The 14081-nt window shown below is 38.5% G+C and overlaps 2 protein-coding genes across 5 annotated transcripts in view; one reads left to right on the forward strand and one right to left on the reverse strand.

Moving 5' to 3' along the window:
- IKZF3 (IKAROS family zinc finger 3) overlaps nucleotides 1–1616 on the reverse strand; it is a 94784-nt gene extending 93168 nt beyond the window's left edge. Inside the window, exon 1 of one of the 2 annotated variants that reach the window (XM_086687211.1) lies at nucleotides 1418–1616. In XM_086687211.1, coding sequence (XP_086543337.1) covers nucleotides 1418–1424 — 7 coding nt within the window. In that variant the 5' untranslated portion in view covers nucleotides 1425–1616. The remainder of the gene's footprint in view (nucleotides 1–1417) is intronic. The other variant, XM_086687210.1, reaches the window with a different exon arrangement.
- A 3607-nt stretch (nucleotides 1617–5223) lies between these two features.
- On the forward strand, nucleotides 5224–12472 carry ZPBP2 (zona pellucida binding protein 2). 3 transcript variants are annotated; one of them, XM_086687213.1, is made up of 8 exons: nucleotides 5224–5433; nucleotides 5577–5642; nucleotides 6807–6932; nucleotides 8134–8295; nucleotides 8871–9089; nucleotides 9727–9809; nucleotides 11283–11390; nucleotides 12014–12472. In XM_086687213.1, the coding sequence occupies exons 1-8, from the start codon at nucleotides 5385–5387 to the stop codon at nucleotides 12182–12184; spliced, it is 984 nt and encodes a 327-aa protein (XP_086543339.1). In that variant the 5' UTR covers nucleotides 5224–5384; the 3' UTR covers nucleotides 12185–12472. The 3 variants fall into 3 exon arrangements, with proteins under 3 accessions (XP_086543339.1, XP_086543341.1, XP_086543340.1); XM_086687215.1 differs by having other exon boundaries at nucleotides 5224–5419; XM_086687214.1 differs by having other exon boundaries at nucleotides 5225–5433; nucleotides 11283–11463.
- The last annotated feature ends 1609 nt before the right edge of the window (nucleotides 12473–14081 follow it).

A 14081-nucleotide genomic window follows, 5' to 3' on the forward strand; every position in this document is an offset into this window, starting at 1 on the left:
TGATTTATGGCTTCACAAAATAAATTCAGCAATTCATTTATAATAATTAAAGCATGAGAATTTTTTAAATTATTTTTTCATAGTGTACAGTGACCTAATTTTTTTTCCTGTTCTTGGTCAACAAAGCCTTTACGTGTTAACAATTATACTTCATAGACCATTTTTAAAATATTCACAGTGTCAACTTTAAGAGTTATTTTTTAAACCCTAATAATTTAAAATTTTAAAAGCATAGTTTTTCATAAAACACTTGAAGCATTATTCATAATGGCTATTTAAAAGTTGTCATATCCATACTAAACACATACTGTTTATTGACTTATTGTTTGGCATTCTACTTAAAGAAAAAAAAAATTTTATATGGGCCACAGCAGTTAGAAAAATTGTAAGCATACCCAGGTACAAACTGAGGATTCAGGACCACAATATTGCACTTAATTATATTTTGAAGGAAAAAAAAAGTTCTGCCACATGTATCTTGTATCTCAAAGTAGTTAATTAAATTTAAATAACTTTATATACTCTAGATCTAGGGTTGCCAAAGATCAATTCATTATTATGAAAAAAACCATGTTATTCATAATATTTATCAAATTAACATTTTAATTAGGTGTCAGTATCTCATTTATTAAGAGAATGAATCCGTTTCTCACAAATTCTAGTTTTCCAAATATCAGCACCTTCCCCAACTTGAAATGCATTCCCCAACTTGAAAATCTTCCATTTTTCAGAGTGTAACAAACCCTTGTTGAAAAGTTTACAACAGTGGTGTGAAATTTTAGTTATCCCAAGTAAGTATATACTGAAATTTTTTGAGAAGTGAGGATAGTTTCACGACTCTCAAAAATAATTCAAATGAAACTTTTTAATTGATCCTGGTTTTTGCTTTGGATAAAGGACCATTAGAAGATCGAGTTCCAAGCGAACCACAAGTGCCAACCAGTTTAAAATTTACCTTCCCCATATGACAGCATTTACTTTTAGAAGAAGAAAAACTGTTAAGTTTAATTCTAAATAAGTCACTCAGGTTAGCCTAAATCCAATGGACACTGAGGCCATGGAAGAAAAAAAAAATCCAAAAGAATCAATTATTCCAACCCAGGTTTGCTGCCATTTCAGGGACGCCCCATAAGTACTCTTCCTCTGCAGACTTCGAGTTGAGCCCTCATGTCTGACAACCCTTAAGACATAAAATTGCGGAGAAGTTATCATTTCCCAAAGTTAGGTGGGGGTTGGGGGGGGCAAAATGAGAGATGTTTAAGAACTACACGCTTTGCCCTCTGAAATGCCTCATATTTACTTTTGACAAAAGAAATAAATAGAAGCAAAACCGAGATTCAGAAGGTACTCTCTCTGCTGCGTGCACCGGTCGAGCTTTTCAAAGACCCCTTAGAAAAGAAGCGGGCTGGAGGCTCACCTTCCATCTCGCTGCCGGGCTGGGTTGGGCTGGAGCTGCCGCTCTGGCTACCCGGCCGCTCCACGTGCTCCTGCCGTCGCCGGGACGCAGCGCGCAGCTGGCGGGAGATTCCCGGCGCGGGGAGTCCCCGGGATCGCGCCGCCGCGTCGGCGCAGATTGAAAGGGGCAGGAGCGGGCGACCCGCCGGTGCACAGGGTTACAGCGGCGCTGGCTGGCGGCGGCTTTAAAGCACGTTCACCGCGGAGCGCCCGAGTTCCTCACCTCCAGCCCCTTTTTGAATGTCAAACCCGAGAACCCAGATAGGATGGAAATGGCCCATCAGTAAATTGTCCCAAAGTGTCTAAGAAGGATAATGGATGGGAGCGTAATATATGGGAGAAGGGGGGCTCTGGATTGTTTCTTACAAGTTTAAGTTCAGAGAGGTTTGTCTTAAGTGTAACAAGATCTGGAACTTTTGGTCTAGATTGGGGGATGATAGCCATGAATACTATCAAAGAGAACACATTTCATTTGAAGTATTCTGTTTTTCTTCTTCAGTTTTGCTTTTCACGTGATAATTCTTCGTCCAAGTTTTCAGAAAACTCTAAGTTCAAAAGGATTTGGGCACTTTTATCAACTCGACTTTTTCATTTCGCGAAGCAAAAATTCTCTCACTTTTATTTTCCTGTCTGAGAACTGTTGCCACCACTCACAAAATACTATGCACTCTATTTACGTGTGTTTATTTTCTATTACTCTGACTTCTTCAAAGGAGGATCTAAGACAGCTTACCAAAAAATGCACACACACACACACACACACACACACACATGCTGTATCAGAAAAGTAAGTAAAGTAAATAGAGCTAAGGGGGAGGGGGTGATAAGATAGTAAAATTAACTCAAAGATGTTACTGCACAAAAATGTACCGGTCAACATCTTTCCCCAACATCCCTCCCTCTTTATAGAGGTAAAGCACAAATTTGACTATAGGAAAAGGAAAGGGGAAGTGACCACATAACAATATTTCAAAAGCAGAACTTTTCTTCACATTGAAGTCTAAGGGACATTGTTTTGGTGAATCCTTATAAAGATATCCATTGTTTTGAATTGTACAACATGTGAATGATTCTCAAAAAGGCCACTTCCACCCTTGCTAGAAAATTACATTGTTAGTGTATATTTCAGACTTAAGGTTGGGAGTTTGCGCATCAGCAGACCATATCAAAAGAAACCCACACTTACAAGTTAAAATATACATGTTGTAATTTTATGAATTTTAGTTTATTTTAAATATGCCTTGGTATAGGAGGCACACACACACATACATATAGGCATGTGTATCTATATACATACACATACATGTGTGGTGGGCAATTTTTCTTTAATGAGTAAATAAGTTGCATTGGCTTTGTTTTAATATCATGACACCAATGTGGTATCTCTGTAGCTTGTAGGGGTTGGAGTTCTACAGGATAGTGTCAATTTTGGAGAAATACTCTAAACACCAAGTCTAATTATAGTATTGAAAGGGGAAATTTGTTGTTTGTTAGTTTCTAAAAGCAAAAATAGCACATCAAAAGTAGCAGAAGAGGAACTGTAAATTTTCAAGGGATGGTTTAAGGATGAATAGTTGTTTGGTTATTAAAAGGATGTAAAAACTTTTATTACACTTAGCAGTGGAACATGTTACTACTCTGTAAATTATTAGTTCAAAATGGAGTATTTCAGACTCAGAGAATGGTACTTAAGGGAATAGATAAAAAGTAGATGCATGAAATAATTTACCTAGCTACTCCATCCTCAAGGAGGTGGATCATAAATCCCCAATCCTTAAGTGTGGGCTGCACATAGAGACTTCCTTCCAAAGTGCACAGTATGAAAGAGAGGAAAAAGAGTAACTTTCGAGTAGAGAAACCTGACAAACACTACCTTAGCCAGATGAGCAAGAGAACATCAAGAGTGATAAAGCATGTTGGCAGTATGTATCCTTAATATGATGTGATGGGAATGGCACTTTACCTCTATTGTCTTCCACCCCAGTACCTATAACCTTAGTATAATAATGAGAAACATCAGACAAATTCCAATAGAGAGGCATTCTGCAAAGTACCTAACCAGTGAAGGTCAGGTCAATGTCATCAAAATTGTCATTAACTGTCAAAGTTATCAAAAATAAGAAATGTCTGAAAAACTGTCACAGCCAAGAAGAACCTAAGGAAACACGATGACTTAATGTACTATGGGATTCTGGAGCAGAAAAAAAGGGCATGAGGTAAAAACGAAGGAAACTAAATAAAGTACATGCTTTATTTAATAGTAATGCATCAGCACTGGTTCATTAACTGTATGAAATGTACTGTACTAATGTAAGATGGCAATAGGAGGGAAAACTAGGTGGGAGCACATGAGAACTCTGTACTATACTCCCCATTTTCCCATAAATCTAAAACTGTTTTAAAATTAAAAGTTTATTTTAGAAGAATGGACACGTACTTTCAGCAAACAACCACGACTCGTTTAGTTTAGTCTCTCCTCACAGTAGTCAAAGTTTACCACACAGGATTTATAAGGATCGATTTACTTATAATAACTGGGAAGCTACCAAAGGTACTTTGACTAACACTGGAAAGTCAAACTACTAGGGAATTAAAGATAATGCCTAAATCTGTCTCCACTATCACCACCTTAAGAAAGGAACAGTTGAGACTAAACCATGAATCTAGACACAGTAACTGACATGGGTGGATCTGACTCACTGAGTCACATTTCATGGCTTCAGCTATGTAGGTATAATTAACAGTGACTCAAAATGAAATCACTGACAAAGGTTGCTCCTGGACCATCTGAGATAGTCCAAGTACTGACTTGGCTCAAAGGAAATAAAACTGAAAACTCTTGATCTCACCCCAAATAATCATTCTGCACCCTGTCTGAACCTTGGTCTCTTTACCCACCAGCTTACTCAAAACCACCACCCAGGGTGTCCCACCGCTAAGAAATAGACAACAAACAGGCCACCAAACTGGTAGCCAAGAAGGAACCATGAATGACGGGGCACGGTCTCTTTCAGAGCTCTGTGATCTCGACTCATTTGTCATCCATCCCCACAGGCAAAGCAGAGCTGGGGATCTTGCCCTTTCAAATGGGTCCGTTTTCAAAAGAAGATTACTTCACAACCCTAGATAAATTTGCATGGGGGTCTCCCCACACCCTCTGATACTGGGATGTGGAAAATAAAGGTTAAATGTTCCTCTCGAGTGGGAAGGGCTGGAGATGCCTTGTTGGCGCACTAGTGGTTCCTCGGGTTCTTCGTTTGGGGGGTAGGAAATGCAGTTAGGTAAAAATCGGGTGGAAGAGTTTGGAAAAGATTGTGCACACAACTTCAGGCAGAATTCATGAGAACCAAGGCATAGGAAATTTCCACAAGCTCTTTGTGTCCTGTGGGGAGGAAGTTTCTCCGACGCTTCTCCCTCTCTCCGGTCCTAATGTAATTGCATCTCTCACTCGCCTTACCCCATCGTCCCACTGGGGGCCCACAGTGTTCCTCTCGTAGATCTCTTCAGCCTCCAGAAAGGTTAAGTAACCGAAACGTGCAGCCTTGACTTCTTTAACTTTACTCTTTCCTTCTCCCAGGAGCCGTTCACAGAATTAAGTCGCGGAGAGCGCGGGAAAATGATACAAGTCGCCAGGCGTGAGGCGCGAGGCACTCGCACGAGGGCGGCCGAGTGTGAGCGAGAGGGCGGGGCACTCGCCTCCGGCGCTCGGGCCCAGCGCGCGCCGGCCCCGCCCCCGCGCGCGAGCTCCCGGAGCGCGCACGCGCGCTCTCCGGCGCGTACGCTCCGCGGTAGCGACGGACGGGTAGGGGAGCTGATCCCGGCGGTTTGCTCCGCTCTGTGGAGGAGAGATGGGGAGGCGTTGGGCTGGGGCTGAGGTAGGAAGGAGCCCGCCCCTCGACGCCTCCCTCGACGCTAGCCCCTGAGCCGTGATGCGAGCGTGGGTCCTACTCTCTGCGGTGCTCTGGTACCTCACTGGAGGTGGGGCTCCTCCCGCTCGGTCCTCCCCCCACAGCCTTGTCCCTCTTCCCAGTCTTGTCTCCTCCGCTTCTCCCCGCCCTAACCCCACTCTGAGCCCCGGCTCATCTTCTACCGAAAAAGTCAGTGGTTTCTTTCTTCCGCAGCTGGAGGTCGGCGTTCTTCGGAACGCACAAGCAAAGGTTTCATTTATGGCAAGCCTGGACACCCAGGTACTAAGGACTCTTCACCCGTAGAGTCTGTCAGAAGAGCGAGGGGCGGGGGGGGGGGGGGGGTGGCGAGCAGTGGACCTGCTTAAGGTTCTTCAGCGGAGGGAAAGGGAGAGAAAGTTCATTGACCATCCACCTGGTGCTTGGCACTCTCGTCCTTTCATCCTTACAGAGACCCTGCTACACCTTAGTGTATCACCTGGCCTAAAGTCGCACAGCTCATAAGGAGCTAGGATTCAATCCAGATCTTTCTCTGATGCCACCTTTCCTCCAGGCATCTCTACTGCTTTGCAACATGCAAGGCCCACTCAGAGTGATTTCCAGGGCTGCAAGTCCTCCGTTTGGAGTTCCTACACATCCTTTAAGGCTCAGCTCAAATGTTGTTTATCACTGTGATAACACTTCCCCACACTCCCCAAGGAAAAATTGGTCCCACAGGCTAACTTGAGATAACTTTGGGATAACTTTGGGCATTTGTCATGTTTGGAAGCTCTCCATGTTTGGAGTCCCTCCCCTTTTCACCACCTGCCAAACCGTGGGACGGTACCTTCTTTGTATGTTCAGGGGCTGGCATTCAGTAGACTATTTTTTATTATTTTTTTTAATTTTAAAGGTTTTTTTTTTTTAAATTTATTTATTTTGAGAGAGAGTGAGTGCCAGCAGGGGAGGGGAGTGCAAGCATGGGAGGGAGAGAATCCCAAGCAGGCTCTACCTGAGGGGAGCCAGACCCAGACAGAGCTGGATCCCAGGACTCTGGGATCATGACCTAGGCGGAAACCAAGTAAGCATCTGACGCTCAGCCCACTGAGCCACCCAAGGGCCCCCCTTTTCTGATCTTTAAATTGATTCCACTAACCCTTCAAAAAATTGATTCAAGTGAGTTCTGAATCTGTACATTAAAATGAACTAAATGCATCATGTACATTTTTATAAACAAAACTATAATATCACAGAAAAAAAAGAATATTTACTATCAATCTAGAGTTTTAAAAACTTGTAAGAAGCAAGAAGGAATTTATATTCGTATTCTAAATGTTATAATGATAGGCTATTTTTTCAAATAAGGAAATCCAAAAAGAATTAGTGTGTCCTTGAGACAAAATGGTAGGACGTGTATTTCTTAATTTTGCTAATAATATGGCTATATGTTATTTTATTTTGTCACAGTGAAATTATATGTAAAATTACATCATCATAGCCCAGTCCTTGTCTGTATGGATTTTAGACGTGCTAAAAAAGAAACAGTGGACCCCACCTACATATGGATTGGGCCTAATGAAAAGCCATTAACAGGTAATTTGTTTGATATCAGTATCTTCTTTTAAAATGATATGGACTTTTTTAAAAAGAAAAGCACTGTCACTTATTGGAATGAACAAATTGAAATTTAATTTTTTAATGTTTATTTTTATTATTTTTAATGTTTATTTATTTCTGAGACAGAGACAGAGCATGAGTGGGGGAGGGGTAAAGAGAGAGGGAGACACAGAATCCGAAGCAGGCTCCAGGCTCTGAGCTGTCAGCACAGAGCCCAACTCGGGGCTCAGACTCCCAAACTGTGAGATAATGACCTGAGCTGAAGTCAGTCGCTCAACCGACTGAGCCACCCACGCGCCCCTAGTGTTTATTTATTTTTGAGAGCCAAAATCAAGTCAGTGGCCCAACCGACTGAGCCACCTAGGTGCCCTGAAATTTATTTATTTTTTAAATTATTTTTTTAAAGTTTTATTTATTTATTTCAAGAGGACAGAGACAGCGTGAGCAGGGGAGGAGGAGAGAGAGAGGGAGAGAACGAGAATCCCAAGCAGCCTCTGCACTGTTAGTGCAGAGCCTGACACAAGGCTCGAACTCACAAAACCGTGAGGTCATGAACTGAGCCAAAACCGAAAGCTGGATGCCTGGGCCATGTAGGCACTCCTGAAATTTAATTTTAACTGGGGTTTCACTTGCTCCATACTTAGACAAATCATGTTATGTATCTTGGTCTGTGCCTTATTTTCTCTGTATGTAAAAACCAGCATACAAACCTTTTGTACCTTACTTCTCAGAGCGGTATTAGTTCAAAAGTTTTTATAAAACCTAAAAGTTATCTTTGTAGTATCTGTATTGGAGATGAATATCCAATATATGCTTTTTCATGATGTTAGAAGAGTTTTGGGGAATATTAACATTAATTTCTGTTTTACATGAGGAAATTGTGTAGTACTACAGAGCAGTATAATTTCATTTACTAAGTTACCAGCATAAACCAATTGAAATTAGAGGCCAAGAACCAAGTTAAAGAAAACCAAAATATATTTCAAAAGTGTGCTTACCTCATGTGGCTTTCCACAAGAGTATAACAGAATTAAGATTTCTTTTAATTCTTGAAGTTAAATGTTTAAATAGTCTGTTAATTTTTAAATTTTTGTATTTATTTGTAACCCCAAGTTTACTAAATAGTGTCTGAATTGTTATATGTTAAACAACCAAATAATTTACTATTTCTGTTTAGGAAATAATCAAATAAATATAACTAAAACAGGAAAGCTGATGGTGAAAGATTTTCTGGAGGCTTTGTCTGGACTTTACACATGTACTCTTTCTTATAAGACTGTCAAAGCAGAAACCCAAGAAGAAACAATAGTAAAGCAAAGATATGACTTTATGATCTTTGGTAAGACTATGGGCACATTTTAACTTATACATTTAGTTTGGATAAGAATTAAGTGTATGGTCTCTTCATTTAGTGAGAATGACCACACAAACTCTTAAATTGACATCTAGATAGTATGTCCTTAACAATCCTCTTTCAGCCTCCCACTTCCCACCCTCTAGGTAATCAAGTATAATCTACCATATCACAATTTTGCCAAGTAATTTAAAAACTGATGTTAATTCTATAAAAGCAAATTGATGATCCTTTTCACTGGACTGTGCTGAGAGCAGTGACACTTTCTGCATTTTAAGCTATTCCACCATTTTATTTTTTTATACTGTTAACATATCTATCCAGCCATTTCTTCTCTTGTACTGATTAGATAACATATCAGATGAAAACAACCTTTTTTCATTGAAGTTATTAGTTTTATATATTTTTTGAGAACAAACTGATAAAACGTTTTTATTAGATAAGTTTCTATGCTGATTTGCAAGATTAATGGGATTTCATATTACATGTTATTTGCAAGTTCTTTGGTAGAAGAAATTAATGGTAAGCACAATTGTTTTTATTCTCATAATTTTTTAAAGCCTATCGGGAACCTGATTACTCATATCAGATGGCTGTACGTTTTACCACAAAGTCTTGTGAAGGAAGATATAATGACCTGCTTTTTAGAGTGCTGAAGAAAATCTTGGATAATTTAATCTCTGATTTGTCATGCCATGTCATAGAACCATCATATAAATGCCATTTTGTTAAAATTCCAAAACATGGCCTCATACATGAGCTATTTATAGCCTTTCAAGGTAAAAAAAATTTTTTAACATTTCTTTAATGTGAGATATCTTACAAATAGTAGGCCCTAAATGTTTGTTACACACTAAAGTATATTGTTGGTCCTAGCCTGGTTATGGTTTTAAAAATTAATGTTTTAATTATTTACCTTAAACGACGATATATTTTTGCTTACCTCTTTTTAATTTTTTTTAAATAGGCTCCATGCCCAACATAGGGCTTGAACTCACAACCCCAAGATCAAGAGTTGCATGCTCTACTGACTGACTCAGGCACCCCTGAGCAGCCAGGCTGCTTATCTGTTAGAAGTCAATATCACTTTATAAATATGGCCTTTAACTATGCAGCTAATATTTAATTTATAAATTCTTATAAAATTTTAAATTGTATTTTTGAGAAGAACTTAATAAAAGAGAAGAACCAAACCAAATTTATTTCCATTCATTTTAAACCCTTGTAGTTACTTTGATTAGCCCCCAGATGGAGTGAAATAATAATGTATAAATTATTCAACTTGTGTATTTTACTTTATCACTAAGATTAGATAAACACATGCACACATGCATACTAAATTCAGCACTGGAGGCTTTGTTGGAATGTTTGGAACTTTTTAGAATTCTTTTGTGAAGGTATTTTATTTCTCTCCAGTTAATCCTTTTGCACCAGGGTGGAAAGGTGCATGCAATGATTCTGCTGACTGTGAAGATATCACTAATCATAATATCCTCCAGGTAAGAATTTCAATGTAGGGGGAAAGTATTTGAATAGTTAACAAAGCTGTGTAAAAATTGTGAATACTTTATTTTATTAATTTAAAAGTTTCTTCAAAAATCTATTCCTCCATGTTGTGAATATTTACCAATAATAGACATTCTAAGCAGGTAGATTTAAATTATTCTTTTTAAAAATATAAAGTATTATTGATTTTTGGCTTTAGTTTTTAAAAATTTTTTTAATGTTTATTTATTATTTTTGAGAGAGAGAAAGAGAACACAAGGGCAGGGACAGAGAGAGAGGGAGACACAGAATCTGAAGCAGGCTCTAGGCTCTGAGCTGTCAGCACAGAGCCCAGTGCGGGGCTCAAACTCACAAACTGAGAGATCATGACCTGAGCTTAAGTCAGATGCCTAACCCAATGAGCCACCCAAGTGCCCCTAGTTTCAGTTTTTACTTACTATTTATTTATTTGTTTGTTTGTTTATTTTTGAGAGAGAGAGAAAGACAGAGTGTGAGCAGGGGAGGGGCCGAGAAAGGGAGACACAGAATAGGAAGCAGGCTTCAGGCTCTAAGTTGTCAGCACAGAGCCCAAAGCAGGGCTTGAACTCACGAAGGGTGAGATCATGACCTGAGCAGAAGTCAGACACTTGACTGGCTGAGCCACCAAGGCGCTTCCCACCCCCCACCCCCCCCCCCCCCCGCCACCCCGCCACCACCAACCACTGGTTTCAGTTTTTAAAGCAGAGATTGTGAGAGTCTGGGCCATCTCAAGATGTTTTGTTTTGGAATAATACATCTAGAATAATATGTAGCTCTCCAGGTTAATATTATGTATTTCTTCTATGATAGAAGAATGGACCCCTGGTTTTTGTTTCCCAAATGGCAACTAAGTAGCATCTTGAAGAACAACCCCACAATCATGTAATCCTAGGTTAAACCAGTAGTTCTTCCAAAATTGTATCTATGCTGGTCATTATAGTTGCTTTCCCTCTGCCATTCTCAGAAGCTAAGGACATAGTCTAAAAAAATCCCTTTACTCTCCTGATTTAGTTCCTTGAGCCCTTAATATTGTGCATGGCTTATGGAAAGCACTCAGTTAATATTAATTATTATTAAATTCTGTGCTCAAAAAATAAAATGTACATTATTAGCTTTAATGCTGATTAGAGAACAGTTTTGGTTTCCATTTTGCTTGGCTCTTTGGAATAAGAAATAATGAATTCTCAGTTGTCTACACATGGAATAGACATGCTGCAAATAATTTAAACCTTAATTTAATTTTTCTTAACCATTGCACATATGAATTGACAATAATTGATAAGGTCAAGGCTAGACTAATTTTCGTATTTACACACAACTTTTTAGGAATTCATCTGTTGCATAAAGTATGACATGTTTGTACTATGTTTCATCGCCTCTGATACAGGAGGATAAATTTGGTTCACAGTTTAGTAACTGTACTTCTCTCTGGTATTTTAAAATCTTAGGCAAGAGATCGGATAGAAGAATTTTTCCGGAGCCAAGCATATATTTACTACCACGACTTTAATAAAACTATACCAGCTATGCATTTTGTGGACCACAGTTTTCAAGTAGTACGTATGGATAGCTGTCGTCCAGGCTTTGGAAAAAATGAAGGTCTACACAGTAATTGTGCTAGCTGTTGCGGTAATTATAAAATATAAATATCTAAATATTTAGATTATATAGTCAGAAGAATAGATGAATAATTCCCTTAGGATAATTGAATATAGTGATTCTTTTCACAAAAAGTTATATTTAAAGGGAAGTAAAATTCAAAGCCCAGATTTCTAAATATAATTATCTTCATGTATATTAATTTTTCCTAATTCATTCTTTTGTATTATAATACATCTCTATAGTATTCTGAGTTAAGCTGCTAGGCTATGAAGGAAAATGACAGAATGGTCCTACCTAGAAAACAGCATTAGAAATAGGAACTTGTAAATGGGGCACTGCAAAAGATACTATAAAATGCTGATTTTAAAGGAAAAAATAGGATTCTGACTTTCTCCTACCTTTAAGATCATCAAATTACAATGTTTCAAACTCATAATCTTTCACAACTTAATTGGCTGATTACTCAGTATAACATGGGTATAGAAACAGTGTGATATTGAGGGCAGATTTATATTACTAGTATAAAATACCTCTAACTGAAATTATAATAATCTACTCCATGTTTTTTCCTCTACAGTGGCTTGTAGTCCTGGGACTTTTAGTCCTGATGTTGATGTTACTTGTCAAAACTGCGTTTCTGTCCGTATTTATGGAGCTAAATCTTGCACATAAACTTCAAACAAAAAATCGTAATATGAAGACTAGAGGTGAAAGTATTGTTACTTGCTTGTGGAGGTGGGGAACATAAGATAATTTGTTCACATCCCAGAGCATCATAGATCCATTAAGTAAGATCAGTAAGACCAGAACATTGGAAAACATACATTTTAGGAACTTTAAAAAGATAGTTGACATGGCATTTGTAAGAAGGAATTTAATATCTCCAGTGTACAAAGGAAAGTGTATTAGTGGATGATTTTCAATGAAATATGTTTTGGTGTTTACAAACTGAATTTGTTGCTCTGTACTTAAGGGTATATTAAGATCAAAAAGAGTAGCGAAGTATAATATAATAAAAAACTTTATACCTCCCATATATTAATTTGTTTGAAATCACTCTGATATGATATAAAGGCCTATGTTTTACCGTTGTAATTAGAACCAAAAAAGTTATTTATTTTGGTCCCTTTGCTTTTAGTTTTTAAAATAATTAAGGGGCGCCTGGGTGGCGCAGTCGGTTAAGCGTCCGACTTCAGCCAGGTCACGATCTCACGGTCCGTGAGTTCGAGCCCCGCGTCGGGCTCTGGGCTGATGGCTCGGAGCCTGGAGCCTGTTTCCGATTCTGTGTCTCTCTCTCTCTCTGCCCCTCCCCCGTTCATGCTCTGTCTCTGTCTGTCCCAAAAATAAATTAAAAAACGTTGAAAAAAAAATTAAAATAATTAAGACTTTTTGGGGCGCCTGGGTGGCGCAGTCGGTTAAGCGTCCGACTTCAGCCAGGTCACGATCTCGCGGTCCGTGAGTTCGAGCCCCGCGTCAGGCTCTGGGCTGATGGCTCAGAGCCTGGAGCCTGTTTCCGATTCTGTGTCTCCTTCTCTCTCTGCCCCTCCCCCGTTCATGCTCTGTCTCTCTCTGTCCCAAAAATAAATAAATGTTGAAAAAAAATTTAAAAAATAAAATAAAATAATTAAGACTTTTTAAAAATACAGTTTTAGATTTATAGAATAACTGAGATACTAGAGTTCCACATACCCACTCCAGCTCATGCCATCACCCCTTTCCGGTTTCCTCTATTATTAACCTCCTACGTTAGTGTGATACATTTGTTACATTAATGAACTAATGTTGATACATTATTATTAACTATAGTTCATAGTTTAAGGTTCATTCTTTGTATTATACAGTTCTGTGGGGTTTGATGAATGCATAATGCCTTGTGTTTACCATTACAGTTTCATACAGAATAGTTTTCACCACCCTAAAAATCCTGTGTGCTTTACCTATTCATCTCTCCCTCTTGCTCCACAACCCTTGACACCACTGATTTTTTTATTATCTCTATAATTTTGCCTTTGCCCAAATGTCATGTACTTGGAATTATATAGTGTGCAGACTTTTCAGGCTTGCTTCTTTCACTTAGTAATATGCATTTAAGATTCCTCCATGTCTCTTTGTGACCTGATAGATCATTTTTTATTGCTGAGTAATATCCCATTGTATGGATTTATAAAGGACATCTTGGTTGCTTCTAGTTTTGGGTGATTATGAATAAAGCTGCTATAAACATTTGTGTGCATGTTTTTGTGTGGACATAAGTTTTCAACTCAATTGCATAAATACCTAGAAGTGTGATTGCTGGGTTGTATGGTAAGAATATGTTTAGTTTTGTAAGAAACTGACAAATCATCTCCCAAATTGGTTTACCATTTTTGTGTTCTCACCAGCAATTAATGTGTTCTTCTTGCTTCTCATCCTCACCAGCTTTTGGTATTTTCAGTTTTTTGGATTTTGGACATTCTGAGGTATATAGTGGTATTTCATTGTTGTTTTAATTTGAAATTTTCTAATGACATCTGATGCTGAGCATCTTTTCATATAATTATTTGTGTATCTTCTTTGATTAAGTGTCCAGATCTTTGTTCATTTTTTTGTTGGATCGTTTTATTCTCTTATTGCTGAGTTCTAAGAGTTCTTTGTATATTTTAGCT

This window comes from Puma concolor, chromosome E1, assembly GCF_028749965.1.
Source record: "Puma concolor isolate L17-30 chromosome E1, mPumCon1.1.hap2, whole genome shotgun sequence".
In the NCBI taxonomy this organism is placed as follows: domain Eukaryota; kingdom Metazoa; phylum Chordata; class Mammalia; order Carnivora; family Felidae; genus Puma; species Puma concolor.